Genomic DNA, 14710 nt, shown 5'->3' on the forward strand with positions numbered 1-14710 from the left:
GAGGTGGGGAGGCGCAGGGGCGTGCCATTGGACACGCTCCCACATTCCTCGGCTCTCTCGAGGCGCCTACCACGCAGTACACACAGTACATACACAGCAATGAATCGGCAAGTGTCCCAACATCGAGGGGCTGATGCAATGCTACTACTGCCAGGCCCCGGTGACCAGACAGCGGTCAGTCTGCCTGTGTCTGCATGACCCTCGACCTGCCCCGGGCCTGGCAGGGGCGTGTCTCATTGCCGACTCGCTATCACTGGCAGTTAGGGGCTGCGTACCTGTGTGTGTGTGTGTATTCTTCTCTTCGGATTTTACCGGTGGCTGCGTGGGTGCCGCCTTGGCCCCTTGGCCCGCAGACGCCCAGAAAGCTTGTCACCAAGGTGGGCTGGCCGGGATGCCCATGTTGACGGGCTCAATTCTCCCATCCCAAACTACTTAAGAACTTGCCTAGGTAGCTAGGTAGTCGTTGACAAGGACTCCGTCTCTTGGATACACAAATAAACCCCATCCAACATGGCTCGAGTCTCATGGCTCCTCACTCCCCCGTTCGTTTTGACCGCAGAATCCTATGGTTTCATTACGCGAGCACGTCTGTCAGGTCGGCCCGGCAGCGGAGGCTGGGAGCCACTAGGGATGTCACCTGCATGTTTTGTGAAAATGCTAGCGACCAGCTCGCTGCGAACTGCAAGAGGCCTGCGGCAAGGCGGTCCTCGTCGTGTCCAGCGCAGTCTCGGTACGCGAATGTGACTGCCCCTCGGCTTTGACTCTTCGGCCGGATACACCTGGCACCTCGTCTTCTGCACCGGCGAAGCGGGCCCTCTTGGTAGGTCGAATTGGGCTCCGCGGCTCCCCCTCGGATTCCCTTGAACTGGTCGTGCTTTCGTCGGTAGTAGGCTCCTTGTCCTTACCTGGTCGCTTGCGCTTCGCCTTGTCCAGACTTGCCGCGGTGTGTGATGGGTCTCCGCAGAGTATATCCTCGTCGGGATCGGCCACCTCGCGTCCGAACTCCCGCCCAAAAACATACTGTCGTATCGCTAGCGGCGCCATTTGTGCTGGTCCATCGTCGTTGCTCACATCTGGTAGGGGGACAATCCTCGCATTGAGTATCCAGTTGTAAATTGGGCGGTCATCAAGAACTGTCTTGCAACGTCGATGCTCCGCTTGCGTCATTTTCATCTTCCGCTCGATAATGAGCTCTTCAATGCTATCCTTGAGCACCAGCGTCTCGACTGTGACCCTCTTCCGCTGGCTGATCCGCCGCACGCGCCCAATGGCTTGTATTTCGACTTGTGGGTCCAACACGGGGCTAATGAAGTAGATCCGCGATGCAGACTTCATATCCAGGCCAAAAGCAGCCTCAGCAATGTCCATGAGCAGCACGCGGAACTTACTGCTGTGTGTGAAGGTGGAAACGTAACGGGCCCGCCGGTCCACCGAGATTCCCTTGGAGTAGATGAGATGACATATCTGGAGCATCTCCAATACGCCGGCAAGGTACCAGGCTATGTTGTCGTTGTCATAAAATACGATCATTTGCTCCTCCTTCTGGTGTGAAGCAATTTCGTCTATGAGATAGGACAACTTCGCGGATACCGTCGATATGAGCTGGGTCACTGCCAGCGGCTCCGCGATCTCAATGTCCTCTTGGGGTGTTTGCGGCGGCGTCAGAATCCCCTTCCCGTCTAGCTTGATGCCTGCCAAGTGGGCCCTTCGTGGGTTGAAGTGACCTTCACCCAACTTCGTGTTGCCTGCTAGATTTTTCTCGGCATTCCGGCCTACACTTCGGCTCTGCGGCGGCTGGGCGTCATGAATAGCACGGCCTCGCGCCGATAGGCCCTCAGTGCAAAATGACCCACTGTTCAAGTACGTATTCAAGACTGCAGTCGAACCCAGGAATGGGCGTAGGGTCCTCTGGGCTGCGATCACCAGCTTCCAGTTGGTACACAACGGACCATTGCCGGTCTCTTCATCCACCGACCACGCGGTGGAACAACCGCCTGGAAATCGGTCAACATAAATAGGCATCTCATGGAAAACATTTGCAGCCCGCTTGATTCTGTTGCCCACGGCGGTCTTTCCGAGACTAATTGAAGCCTTTAGGAGAGCCTCGTCAATCTCATCAATGGGAAAAGGCTTTTCCTGTAAAAAGCTCTCTGCAGTCTCCACAGACTTCTGGATCTCAGACTCCGAAAAGAACGAGCCACCGAAGAAGATTGCTTGCCTCAGGTTATTGACCAACTCAAGCATAGCTTTGCGATTTCTCGGATGAAAGAAGTAGTCTTGATCCGTTCGCTGAGATTGGACGGCATTGAAAATGATCATCATGGAGAAAAGATTCATACAGAGTTTGTCCTGGTAGGAACCCTCGAGCTTGACGACCTTTGAATCGACCGCCGGTAACATGTCACTGATCTCTGAGAGTTGGTGCCGGATGATTAAAGAATTGAATGTGGAGGCAAGGCAATCTTTGCGGCCCTGGACCATGTAGGTCTTCCAATCGGCGAGGGTATCGCGGTGGCTCTGAGTCGTGTTCGACCAAGGGCGGGCTTTGAGATAGAAGGTCGCGATAGAGCCAATACGCCTGAGGTCTTCGCTCTCCTGTTTAGTGGACGATTTCGCCAGTGAGGTATTGGAGTCGCTGCTCTTCTGCATTCCGAACAGTCCCTTGGCTGGTGTCCCCGTCACGATCCACCGAGCATTGACGTGCAGAGCTTCCAGAGCCTGTAGTAAATCCGTCCGAACACTGCTGAGCCTGATATTTCCGAGCTTGTGGCCTTCGTCCACAATGCAACGCTTGAACTGAACCTGGCCAAGAGAACAATTCAGCGAGTATGACCCATCAGCCTCCAGTCGCTTGTGGTTTGACCATATCGTTTCCAACCGCGTAACAGTGCAAATAGCAATATCACAATGAATCAGATCGTCTATGCATGGTATGCTGTTGGAGACTGCACCTTTTTTCTTCTTCGATGCGATTTCTAGCACCATGAGGCCGTTTGTATGCTTGGCGATCTCTTGCATCCACTGCGTCAGTAGGTTGGGAGGCACAACTATCAGACTTGCGTGGCTGACAAAGACTCTGGTTGGTGGAAGACTGATTTCAGCCCCAGTGCGTCGAGAAGTTCTTGCGCCCCGTGGCCTGGGTAAAGGATACCATCCGGGGTTCCTTTCGATAGCTCGGATGCAATTCTGGTACCGTGAGTCGATGTAGCGCTTCCACGACACGCCGCTCTTGGTAGCAACTGAAGCTGCCATGTCCATCAGAGATCCAACCGTGGGTCGGACGATGAGGTTACCACCGCGAAAGATCTCTGGGATGACAGCTGGTTGATCTCTTGTCGCTGCTATGAGAGCAAGAGAGATCAAAGTCTTCCCCGATCCCATTTCCTCAGCCAAGATCCCACCGCATATGCGATCATAACGACGGGGCCCTCTGCGAGCCTCGCCTGTATTCGCATCGTAGTACCAAGACGTTCCGTGTTGATCTGGGACCTGCACAAGTCGCGGGTCCATAATTTCGCCCGGGTACTCCTCCTTTTGGACCATCATTGCGGCCGAGCGACATTGATAGGGGTAGAGCTCGGTTTTCAAGCCTCTGACGGTGCCAGATAGAAGGTTTGTCATTGCCTCTTTGGTAATATGGTCTTGGATGAGGGCAAAGTCTGGCCTCGGTGATGGGATGCTGTTGAAAATAGCAAGCAAAGAACCGTCATGGTGAGAAAAGCCTTGAGAAGGCTCGATCTGGGGTGAACCGCGGGGGAGGCTTAGGGGTGCTCCACGCTTGGGCCATCCTCTCCATGAGGAGGAAGAATAGTCCAGGGATGCAAGAAGTGTTTTCTTCTTGCCTCGAAGTATGGGGTCGTCTCGAGGGACGAGGCTATTGAAGGAGTCATCTGGGAGGACATGGACCCTGACGATGGCGACGTTGTGGTCATCGCGACTGTCAATGGTCTCAAAACGGCACCATCGGTAGTCCAGAAGCTTCGAGTAGGGGCGGATAGTATCCTCCAGATCAATCTTTTTGCAGACCAGGCAGCCAGTGGCGATATAATCTTGGCTGGCTGGCTCGCAGCCATGACTGGCTGGGGCAGCTGGATCCATGCTCGAGCGGGTTGGAGGTGACGGCAAGCGATGGAACAGGAGACGCTTGTGTGTTCAGAGGGGCAAAACGAACTGAGCGGGGAGAGAGGCTTTGGAGTCTACTCGAAAAACACCACGCACACTTGGAGTATAGCCGCAGTGATGGCTGTGACCGTAGGAGTTCACAGCATGGTGTCAGGTGAAGGGCCAGGATGGGGGACTTGATGTTTCAAATCCAAGCCGTCGCCTGTACTTGCCTAGGTACCTACCTGGGTAGTAGGTAGATGGCTTATCTACCTAGGTACCTAAGGTACTGTACGTCATGTACACAAGTGGTGTTGGCCACCCTACCCCACCCCACTTCCCCAGACCACACTATAACTGACCTAGGTAGAGAGACACGAGGCTTTCTGATTGTGAGCTATCCCCATGATACAATGCCAGATCCCATGGGATAGGGTCTCAAAGGATGACTCTACCACACCCCTTAAATTAAATAGACTTACTCTCTACCACTTTACTATATGTGTATATATCCATTCCTAACCTATAGATTAAAGCATTATATACTAGCTTATTATTACTAGTAATAAAATATAAATATTTAATAGAGTTACTTTATATATATTTTTATAATTCTTTTATAAAAAAACTTTAAATTATTATTTTATTTAAATTATAATATATATATATATATATATCACTACACACTTAGTGCCTTAAGTTTTAATGCAATGTGGACACACCCTATTTCTCTTAACTAGAAATACCTACCTAGGTAATGATAAGCACGAGTTTCCATTTCATCTGCCTTTGATCCCTAGCTACCTAGGTGAGGGGTTGCTGAACATGGCGTAGGAACACATACACACACACGTACCTATTTGGTACATACCTAGGTATGTAAATGCAAAACACTAATCCTAGACCCGTGGTCTGAGAAGTTTGAGTACTCACGACTCCCGAGGCGCCAGGAAATATTCCCAGAGACAACTTTCACAACGAGCAATTTAACAACCTTGGAGAGTAATGACTGATTTTCTTTTTCAAGCGTGCCATCAAGGGCAATTGGGCTGCAATTCAAGTTCCATCACATCAACAGGCCGCAGCTTGCCTAAATCTTACGTGCGTCTTCCTCCGCAGCGGCTTCAACAATATCTGTGGCTTCAATGATTTCTGGGGCATTGAGCCGCCCGTCACCATTGGCGTCAGCCTGCTCAGCTGCAGCCTGCTCCTGCGCATCCACATCTCCACTCTCGTCCAAGTCAGAATTCTCAATCTCCTCACCATTAGCATTATTGTTGTTGTCCTCCTGCTGGTTTTCCTGATTATTCTGGTTGTCCTGCTGGTTGTCCTGCTGGTTGTCCTGATTATTCTGGTTGTCCTGCTGGTTTTCCTGCTGGTTGTCCTGCTGGCCGTTTTGCGCAGCATTGGCCTGCACGCCGTCCGCTTGGTCATTGGCATTACCTTGGCCACCGCCCCCACGCTTCAATGCCCTCAGGTCTGAAGCCTTTGCATTAGTTGATGGGTTACACGTATTAACAGGAATCACGGCATCATACCTCGCCTTGTAAAGGCAACAGCTGTATTTCCTCCATGTTGGGCATTGATAGGACCGGCACTGACAGTGACAGCCAGAAGGGCTGATAGCAGAGTGATACTAAACTTCATCTTGAAGAGACGTGAGGCCAAGGTGAGACAAGCCTTCTGATAACGAAACGAGCTAGTAAGCAACAGTGGACCAGCACTGGAATTAGAAGATGAGAATTGTTGGAGTTGTGAAGTGTGACCAAAGTGTGCACCTCTGCTTCGGGCTCGGAGGAGAGTTCTGTTATTTAATACTTGAGCCCTTGGGCTCTGTCCGTTCGTAGCAGCCACTGAGACCCCTACGTAGGTAGCGATGCAAACGGCAAGCATCTTTTGGGCCCCCTTCCTGTCGCAATGTCCGTCGTGGACTTCCATTGGCAGTTTTGGTTCTGTCTGAGGTGTAGCTACAGCTGTGATTTTGATTCGCGAGGTGTAGGAAGCCAAGAAAGCTCGTTGGGCTCTAGTAGGGAAATTTACCCGTCCCATGCCACACCTTGAGTTTCACACCCGATGACAAGTCTTTTTTGACTCCCGTCAGCCCAACGTTCGGTTGAGATCTTGGACTTCAGATGCCTTGGCTGTTTGGACGAGTCAGGCATCCAACCGGCCAAGAGTATATACCTGGGCCACACCTCTTTGTGACCTACCCACTCAGCAACCACATTTCACCCCTCGCTGGCTCCCTCCCCGAGTGGTTGAAATTATTGCCATTGCAAAACTGGACATACCCTTAAACATTTTCTTAATCTCAAGCTGAGGCAGGCCCGACGTAGCTCAAAGACCGTGCGCTCCGATGCCCCAGGCTGCATGCAGCGCGATGGGAAGTGTCTCAAAGACCTTCCTACAGAAACGAAACCGGTGCAAGCCCCGGAGTCTTTTCCAAGCCCGTAATCAATACTTTTGGGCAGATATAGTCCGAGATCAATCCACGCAGGACAGGCAATAAGAAGCGGTCGCAGGAACCAGGTTGAGTTTCGAAATCCATGATGACTACACTCGTGCTAGGACCCCCTTGAGGGTACCTAGGTAGCCCTGATCTGCAGCTCTAATGTCCTCAAGTATCACTAATTTCATTGTGTATACCAGCCCATGAACCAATACTTCTTAACATCCCTCTGGTGTTTCCACGCTTCCCGGGCTTCTCCGTCCACATACAGTGCCTAGGTATCGTCAAGCCTTCCGGCTGTCTCTGGAGAGAGGATAGCCGAGACCAGCATGCCTGCCTCGCGTTCGGTGAACCCAGGCACCAGATCACTGCGTCAGTGCTGGCCTCAAGTGCTTGGAACCACCGAAATACATCAGCCTAGTCCCTGTTCCTACTACATCCTTGATGCTGTCTGTCCTTACTATCACGCCTGCGTCAACGCAGCGTCACCGGCCGGCCAGGTCAGGTTCCGGTGTTAGGCATCTGGACTAGCATCCAGCTGCGTGCGTGATATCAGACACAGTTGAAGCCTGCTTGGGCGAGCTTGGCGCATCGAACAGGTTCGTTTGGCGCCAAGAGAGGAGAGACATCCCTAAAAGTCATGGCTGGCTACAACTAGTGGTATCGTGAAAGACTTATTAACAGCATTCACTCTTGGAGCATTTCAAGATGGCTTGTAGCGGCGATTCAAACAGTCCTAGGTTTGGATATGAGCCAGCATATCTGGGCTTTGTCTCTATTCTGTATACATCTGAGGGCATACATGGCGCCTTCATTCGGTGGTAAACGCTCAAGACACAGTGCTTAAAAAAAATACGATGTCGATAACTATAGTTAGAATACGATGGGTGCTTGTGGCCTCAGCCTTGCGACGCACAGACAAGGCTCAGGGGCACCGTTGGTGGTATAAGGACAATACAAGTCGCAATACATGAGGGAAAGGCTCTCTTTCTTATCTCCTATCGACTGATGGTCCTCTCCTGTGCCAGTGATGAGTGGGTTGTAAAACTGCATGCCAAGGTATCTTGCTCTCCGGGGGAAAACGATCATATGAGCGGCTTGTACAATACCACATGGTATTGCTTGCGTCCAGCCCCGGCAACTCGGACAGGTCTACCTCACAGCCTCCCCCATTGAGAACTGAAGGCCAAGCGTCAATGCGCTCAACCGGCGATCACCCAGGTGGTTGGAAAGTCTACAGACCCGAGAATCTTGTTAATGATGCAGGAGCCCCCCACCCGCGCCCTTCTCCCATCCCCGAATGCCCTCCTTGATGCTCTCCCAATACCTCAGCCTCACTGCCTCCCCAACAGCACCTTGGATATCGCCGTCGGCGAATGCCTGCCGCAGCCCCTGGACGCATCGTTCAATCCGCTCCTCGTTCTCGGCCATCGGCCCCTCCAGGTCGGCCTCGGATTCGGCGTCTTCTATGGCCTCCCGGGCCTCGAGCACCTCGACGAGGAGGGCTGGGTCGGCGGCGGCCCCGGCGGCGCCGCCCGTGTGGCTCCCGGCCTCGTCTCCAGCAAGGTCGACACCGTACCTCTCGGCGAGGATGTACTGCGCGCGAAGGAGCGGGTGCGACAGCGTCTTGTAGGCGGCATTGATGTGGCTTGACGCGGCCTCGGCCTGCCGACGGCGTGTCGCTGCCGAGGTGTTGTCCGGGTCGGACGGGGAGTTTGAGGGACTCGAGGAGGTCGAGGCGGAGTGGAAGTAGTCCGGGTGGCTCGCGGCCTGTAGGCGCAGGAACTCGCGGCGGAGGGCGCGCAAGTCGATGTCGAAGGGTCCCTGGGGCGGGGGGCCCTGCGGTAGAGTCTCGGGGAAGAGGTTGTAGTACGGGAGGGGCTTTGTGTGGTCGCGGTGCTGTCGCTGTTGGGCTTCTTGGACGGCTTGGGGTTGGGACTGAGACGAGAACCACCTGTGCTGCGTGCTGCGCTGCTGCCTCGTCCGCCTCTCCTGCCTCTCCTGCCTCTCCTGCCTCTCCTGCCTCTCCAATGGGACTTGTGGCGCCGCCCTCGTCGTCGAATACGTCCTTGCAGCTGCTGAGGGCAGGGGCGGGCACGCCCTTGGCCGCCCGTTGCAGCTGGCGCAAAGGCTGCGGCTTGTCGAGGCCAGGCGTGTTCGCATGGCTTGCGGCTGGTCGAGTCAAGTCGTTCTAGGACAGAGAGGGGGCGGTCGCGGTTGGGCCGCTGAATTATCTCGCTCGGCGTTTCCGGCCGGACTCGGCTTCGGCTGTGATGACGTCTGGCAACTGCTTGGCTGACAGGAGAAAACCCCAGGGTTCTGTCGCGGCCGAATGCTGATTGATTATAAGCTAACCCTGAAGCCGGTCATCAGCAGTAAGTACCTAGGTACCTAGGTACCTATTCAAGTAGGCACCTCCTTGTTCGAGTACTTGGGGTAGTATCTTCAACCACCCCCAAAATGTTGGGCTTGCTCGACCTCGGACCACTGATGCAATGACTGGCCTGCCGTTTGTGTACTGCATTGGGTTTCCTCTGGGCATTATTCATTATGATTGACTGACTGGCTGGCTGACTGACTGACTACTCGAGTACCTTATCCGCCTAGTCTGGCCAAGACTATGTGTGTGGGTGGACTTCTATACAAAACAATGAAAACCGTCGTCGCATGTTTGGGGTATCTCTTGGTCCCTCGCAGCCTCTGCGCCTGTTGGTCAAGACAGCTCCACTCGGCCTCTCCACCGTCCTCGTTCGACGTGCCACCACCGGTCTCCAGAGGCGCTCTTCTTGTCCACCAGCCCTTCGGGATTATACGAGTTCCATCGTCCTGTGCACCCCTCCCTCGCCCTGCCAACGTCCTCGCCGTCCCTCTCCCTCTCCCTCTCCCTCTCCCTCTCCTTCTCCCTCTCCTTGCTGCTCTTCCCTCCGCTGTCTCGTTTGACGAGCCTGCCCCGGCTGGGCGCGCCTTCGACCCTCTCATGCTGCTGTCCCGGCACCACGCAATGAGGCGCCAGCCCGCTGCCAAACCCACCCCCGGCATTGCTGCTAACATCGCCCCTCCGGAGCAGGTCCTCGCCCCCGTCGCCGAGCAAGTCGTCCATGACAGCAAGCCCGCCCCGCGTGTCCGTCCCCCCTTCGTCCGGCACCAGGCAGTATTGTATCCGGCTGCCCGCATCGCCAATGAAGCCAGCCAGCCCCTCGCTCGATACCACCTCGCCGCTCTCGTCAACCACGGTGGCCTCGAAGCGTGGAAACCGCCGCGCAGCCTCCAGCCGCCCCTGCGCTGCCAGCCGCGCCGCGTGCAGGTCGCTTCCGTACTCTCGCGCCGGCAGGAGGCGGAGCTCCTTACCGCTGTCCCTGGTGTCTGACGAGGAGCGTGCGCCCGCGTCCTCCGTGTTGGCCAGGTTGGTGGAGGACCTGCTGTGGCCTTTGGAGCTGGTGGCCTGGCCCACCAGCCCGGCGTTACGGTACCTGTCGCCGGGGAGGTCTGCCCGCTCCTTGGGCTTGCACAGGGCCTGGAAGAGCCCGTCCGGGTCGTTGGGCACACGCACCGCGCGCAGCCGCGGGAACCCACCGGCCGCGATGCTGCGCGACAGTACGTCGTCTGCCCCCGTCGCTGCGACAGCGCCGCTCTCGAAGATGTCCCAATGCAACTTGCTCAGCGATCGCGACGCGAGGTACGGCATGAACAGAAACGTGTCATCACCGACCGTGGGAGCTGCTGCCTGCACGACGCTGAGCGTCGTGAGGGCACCAAGCTTCGCTAGCATCCGTACCAGGGCGTCTAGGCTATCGATGCCCTGGTGGATCAGCGTCAGGGTCTCAAGAGACCTGGCTGCGGCGGAGCGGGTCGCAAAGGCCGTCAGGCCCGCGGTGTTCACGCCGGCACAGTGGGCGATGCCGAGCTTCTTGAGGGCCCGCGGCAGCCTGAGGAGGGACTCGTCGTTGAAGGAGCTCTCCGGCAGGTGGGAGAGGTACAGCGAGTCGATCCCGGGGAGGAGGGCAAGGATCGCGGGGACGGTCGTGCCGTCTGTTGACAAGCCTGCGCCGGGCACGCAGTGGATGGTCAGGTGGGTCAGCTCTTTCCAGTTGTCGTGCCGCATCACGAAACGGCTGACAGACGCCGCTGCCAGCTCCTGGCGGCGCTCTGGAGTACTGTCGTCTGCGGGCAGCGGTGTCGACGGCGCCCACCGGGAGTGCCTCTTCCGAGACTGCGATGTCCTCTTCCCTGCGCGGCCGTTCTCCACCGACGGTTCGGGTGGCGTCGCCTCAACGACCCAGGTCAACTCCTTGAGCTTCCGCCTCGTCTCCAGGGCGTGCAGGAGGTGACTCTCGCTACCGTGGCGATAGCTGGGGTAGAAGCCGTCCAGCCTCTCGAGGTTGGGACACGCCATCACCACCGACGCCACCAGGTCATGGTATTTTGTCGCCTCGATGGGTGCTCCGTCTGGGAGCGCAGGCACCTTGAGCGAGCGCACCACAGCCCCGAGACTCCTGTTAGCGCGGAGCGTACGCCGCAGGAGCACCAGTCGGGGCGCGTACAAACCCTTGTACCTCTTGCCCATCTGCGCGCCGTCCTTCCCGACAAGCTGGATGTCGCCGTACAGCGCCTCCCTCGCAACCGTGAGGAGCCTCCTGTTGCACAGCGCCACCGCGCAGCTGTCTCGCATCCAACACGTCGCACAACTGTTGCTGCCGCTGTTGCTGTCGTCCAGGTGTCCCGCCCTCACGTACCCAATAACCAGCCGCAGCACCTCGACGGGCAGCCTGTTGAACAGCTCGTCTGGCCCAGGCCTGCGGGCTCGTGCCGCCGCCTGCTGCTTGGCCGGCTCCGGCCGTCCCTGCCACACCGGCGCCGAGCTTCGATACGCGTGCTGCTGCTGGTAGGTGCTGTAGTGCGCGGGGGGATACGTCCCGAAGGCCTGGGCCTCCTCGATGACCGGCATGCCGCCCCAACTGTTGGCACGCATCCGGCCCTGGCTGTCCAACGTCCCGTCGAACGAGTGGAAGCTGCCCGGCCGGGGCCGCGAATACATGCCTGGCCGCTGGGAGGCCGGCGCCTGCTGAGCCTGTGGCAAGGGGTATGTCTGGGATCGTCGGTTGTTCTTGAGGCTGTAGTGATTAATCTCGGACGGCATGATGCCGTAGTCTGGGGAGCCGGTGTCGAGTTCTGGCCCGAGCGTGATCTCGCGCGAGAGTGGCGACGTTGCCGGGTTCCCATTGAGGGCGGCGACGTGCGCGGCGAATGCCTGCGACGACCGCTGGTTGGCATGGTGCAGTTCCATGCGCGCGCGCACAGGTTGGTGTTGTTGTTGTTGTGGTGGTGGTGGTGGTGGTGGCTGATTGAACTGGCTCATCGGCCTCCAGTCAACGCCGCTGCTGTAAGGTCGCCTCGACATGATGCCGTTACCGCCGTGGCTGTCATTGTTCTGAGCAGCACGCGCCCGCGCCTGCTGCATCTTGTCCTGACCCTTGTTACGAAGCAGGTCGTCCCACGAGCCACTGGCCCGTGGTTTATGCTGATTCGCCGCCGCCGGCATGGGCGGCCGGGCGGCGTTGGCGGCTGCCATGGTCTCCCTCGGAATCTGTCTCGGTCTGCTTCAGGATCCCGGGGAGGCAGGGCGATTAGATGTTACTGGTCTCCGGTATTGCCCAGGGCTGGATGGTGGGTAGAGCAGCGGTATGTAGAGCGAGACGATCGGCTGCTGCTATCAGGAGCGGAAAACAAATAAAAGTCAAACTAAACGATGGTTTATTGCGCACTTCACGACTCAGCCTCGGTGTCGACACTCTGTCGTCATCCTCCACAATGGGCGTCCGGAAGATCCGAGCATTTAACCACGGTCGAATAAGTGATGGCGGCGGCAGCAGGAATCCGGGATGCAGCCCCACTTGTAGAGGAAGAGCGGGTCCTGGGAGGGCAGGAGGCTGCCAGGAACACAACAAAAGCAAAGGCCTCTGAAGTGTTCACTCGCTGCTGTCGGGTCTGACAGAGATGGTGAGGCTGGGGCGGGGCCCTGTTTTTTCCCGGTCCACGGTCAGCAAAGTAGTGGCAGCAGGGCACCTGCCAGGGGCTTCTCGGCAGAGCGGCAGAGCGGCAGAGCTGAAAGTTGTGGTCGGTTTATTATTAGTCGGGGCTGTCGAAAGAGGGCGGTTGAGGGCGTCACAAGAGCTGCAGCCACGGGCGGAGCTGGTGGCGGGTGGATGTTTCTTGATCTCGACGCAGCAGCACACCTGGGCAGACTCGGCCGAGTCCCGAGTCCCGAGAGGCTTTGGTGAACAATGTAGTGGTGGTTTATAGCTCGCAGCCGCAGAAAAGCCTCACAAAACGAGCGTCTATGTGCAGGATGACCAGCAAGGAGCAGGGCCAGGGCGGCAGGAGGATGAAGAAGGAAATCAGAGACCACGGAGAGAGGACGAGGGAAGGGGGGCAGATGGAGAAACGGGCGCCAGGTGGAAAGGCACCATGAATGAATGAGTCGCCCAGCGCAGAACCGTCGACGCAAGGAGGATGTGGTGGAGCTTTACGAGCACGCCCGGGGGGGGGAGGGGCGGTCTTTTTTTGGGGGTCGGGTCGGTCGTGTTTATTAGAATGAGCAGCAGCGAATGGGCACATTTTCATCAACGAACTCCACAGCTGACCGCCGTCCGTGATCGCCGGCGCATGGTGGGCTATGCCGCATCGGGAGTGGTTGGAAGGGGATGTTGATTGTGCCTGGTTACCTGGCTACCTGGCTACCTGGCTACCCGGCTACTACGCCGGACTGCAGTGTGTCGAGATGTCTGGATATGTGTCGCGGATCGCGATACTGCGTACTCCGTATGTCGACGCTGGCCGTCTCAGACAGGGACCCGGCAGGGAGCTGCCCGTCTGCCCGCCTGCCCGTCTGGCTGCCTGCCCTTGGCTGCCGGTGGCTGCACTATAGCTTCAGGTTGATTTGCCCGCTATGTGGCAGGAGACGGCCCTGACGGCCTCAGATCGGTTCCCGGCAGTTCGGGGAGATTGACGCTGGCAATTAGCGCCACGGGGCGACGGCTTGGCGTCCTTGGGCCCTTCTCAGTCGCATTGGCAGCAGCAGTGCAGTGTTGAGTGCCTGAGTGTCGGCGAGGACTTGACTGTCAGACTGTCCGACTCTTGTGCTGTTCGACCTTCGACCCAGGGCTGCCAGCTTGGCTGGTTGGCTCCACAGTTGGCTGGATGTATGTGCACATGTAGTTACACTATGACGCCGAGGTGGCCATGACATTGCTAGCCTCGCTTGGGGGGGTATGGGGCATGGGCCTGCGGCGAGACGCCACGGGCTCTCTGGAGATTGACCTACGAGAATCCCACGCTACCCCAGGGGGCCCTGCGCCCTGGCAGCTAGCTAACCAGAGACGGTGCGTGTCGAGCCTGCGAGCCCGACCTTTCTGGTCCGTAGGCCTGTCCGCCTGTCATGGAGTCAAGATTGCAATGTTGTACTGGCCTGGCCTGGCTGGGCTGGTAGTTGCTGGCATATCGATAACGTATCAAGGCAGGTTTTGGATCTGACACGGCAGCATTCACATCGTTGGCTGGTTGGCTGCCCAGGCGCCGTTATCAGCCAAGGCCCTGTCCCTGGGCACCACGACAGCTATGCTCAAACGGTGGCCCTAGCTGCCGATCCGAGGGGACGGAAACAAGGCTGCATCCAAGGAAACGAGTTCAAACAAAACTGGCAGGACCGGCAAGGGGCAGCCTGGCAACCAAACCAACCTTGGCTGCACATGCACACCCTGACACCTGGCCACTGCACTTGGATGGCTGACCGTGTTTGATGTTTCGACCGTGCAGCAACTGCCATCCTGCCAGACTGCCAGACTGCCAGACTGCCAGACTGCACATTTGGCTGATGCTGTGATTGTGATGGGCACGCCTTCCTCCCTGCCATGCTTCTTGCCCATTCCCTAGGTACCTAGGTACACAGCACCGGTACCAAGGTTTTTGGTCACCGTTCCCGCCTTTTCTTCACTTGAGCACGGCCATGCACGCCTGCCTTGGATTCACCCACTCATTACCGAGTACTCCGTACAGTGATTATCTCCAGCTCTCCTCTCCCCCTACTCTGGTCTGAAAGCATTTCCCCTCCTCCCCAGCCTCCCCAAGCTCTCGGGCCATTCCCTCACATTCCGACGCGCAGAA

General features: G+C 57.1%; 4 protein-coding genes across 4 annotated transcripts; all 4 read right to left on the bottom strand.

Annotated features, from left to right (window-relative positions):
* Window positions 1-224: 224 nt before the first annotated feature.
* Window positions 225-4098, bottom strand: KVR01_010804 (uncharacterized protein; the record flags this gene model as incomplete). The annotated part of the gene is made up of 1 exon (XM_044790762.1): window positions 225-4098. The coding sequence occupies one exon, from the start codon at window positions 4096-4098 to the stop codon at window positions 658-660; it is 3441 nt and encodes a 1146-aa protein (XP_044639951.1). The 3' UTR covers window positions 225-657.
* A 1093-nt stretch (window positions 4099-5191) lies between these two features.
* KVR01_011058 (uncharacterized protein) lies at window positions 5192-5748 on the bottom strand (the record flags this gene model as incomplete). The annotated part of the gene is made up of 2 exons (XM_044789862.1): window positions 5192-5580; window positions 5640-5748. 2 exons carry the CDS (start codon window positions 5746-5748, stop codon window positions 5192-5194), a joined length of 498 nt encoding a protein of 165 aa, XP_044640205.1.
* A 1611-nt stretch (window positions 5749-7359) lies between these two features.
* On the bottom strand, window positions 7360-8863 carry KVR01_010961 (J-type chaperone JAC1). The gene has a single exon (XM_044791102.1). It carries the CDS (start codon window positions 8711-8713, stop codon window positions 7805-7807), a length of 909 nt encoding a protein of 302 aa, XP_044640108.1. The 5' UTR covers window positions 8714-8863; the 3' UTR covers window positions 7360-7804.
* A 149-nt stretch (window positions 8864-9012) lies between these two features.
* KVR01_011119 (uncharacterized protein) lies at window positions 9013-13573 on the bottom strand. Its single transcript, XM_044794821.1, has one exon. It carries the CDS (start codon window positions 12117-12119, stop codon window positions 9264-9266), a length of 2856 nt encoding a protein of 951 aa, XP_044640266.1. The 5' UTR covers window positions 12120-13573; the 3' UTR covers window positions 9013-9263.
* Window positions 13574-14710: the final 1137 nt, after the last annotated feature.

The sequence above is a fragment of the Diaporthe batatas genome (genome assembly GCF_019321695.1).
Source record: "Diaporthe batatas strain CRI 302-4 chromosome Unknown Contig00014, whole genome shotgun sequence".
In the NCBI taxonomy this organism is placed as follows: Eukaryota; Fungi; Ascomycota; class Sordariomycetes; order Diaporthales; family Diaporthaceae; genus Diaporthe; species Diaporthe batatas.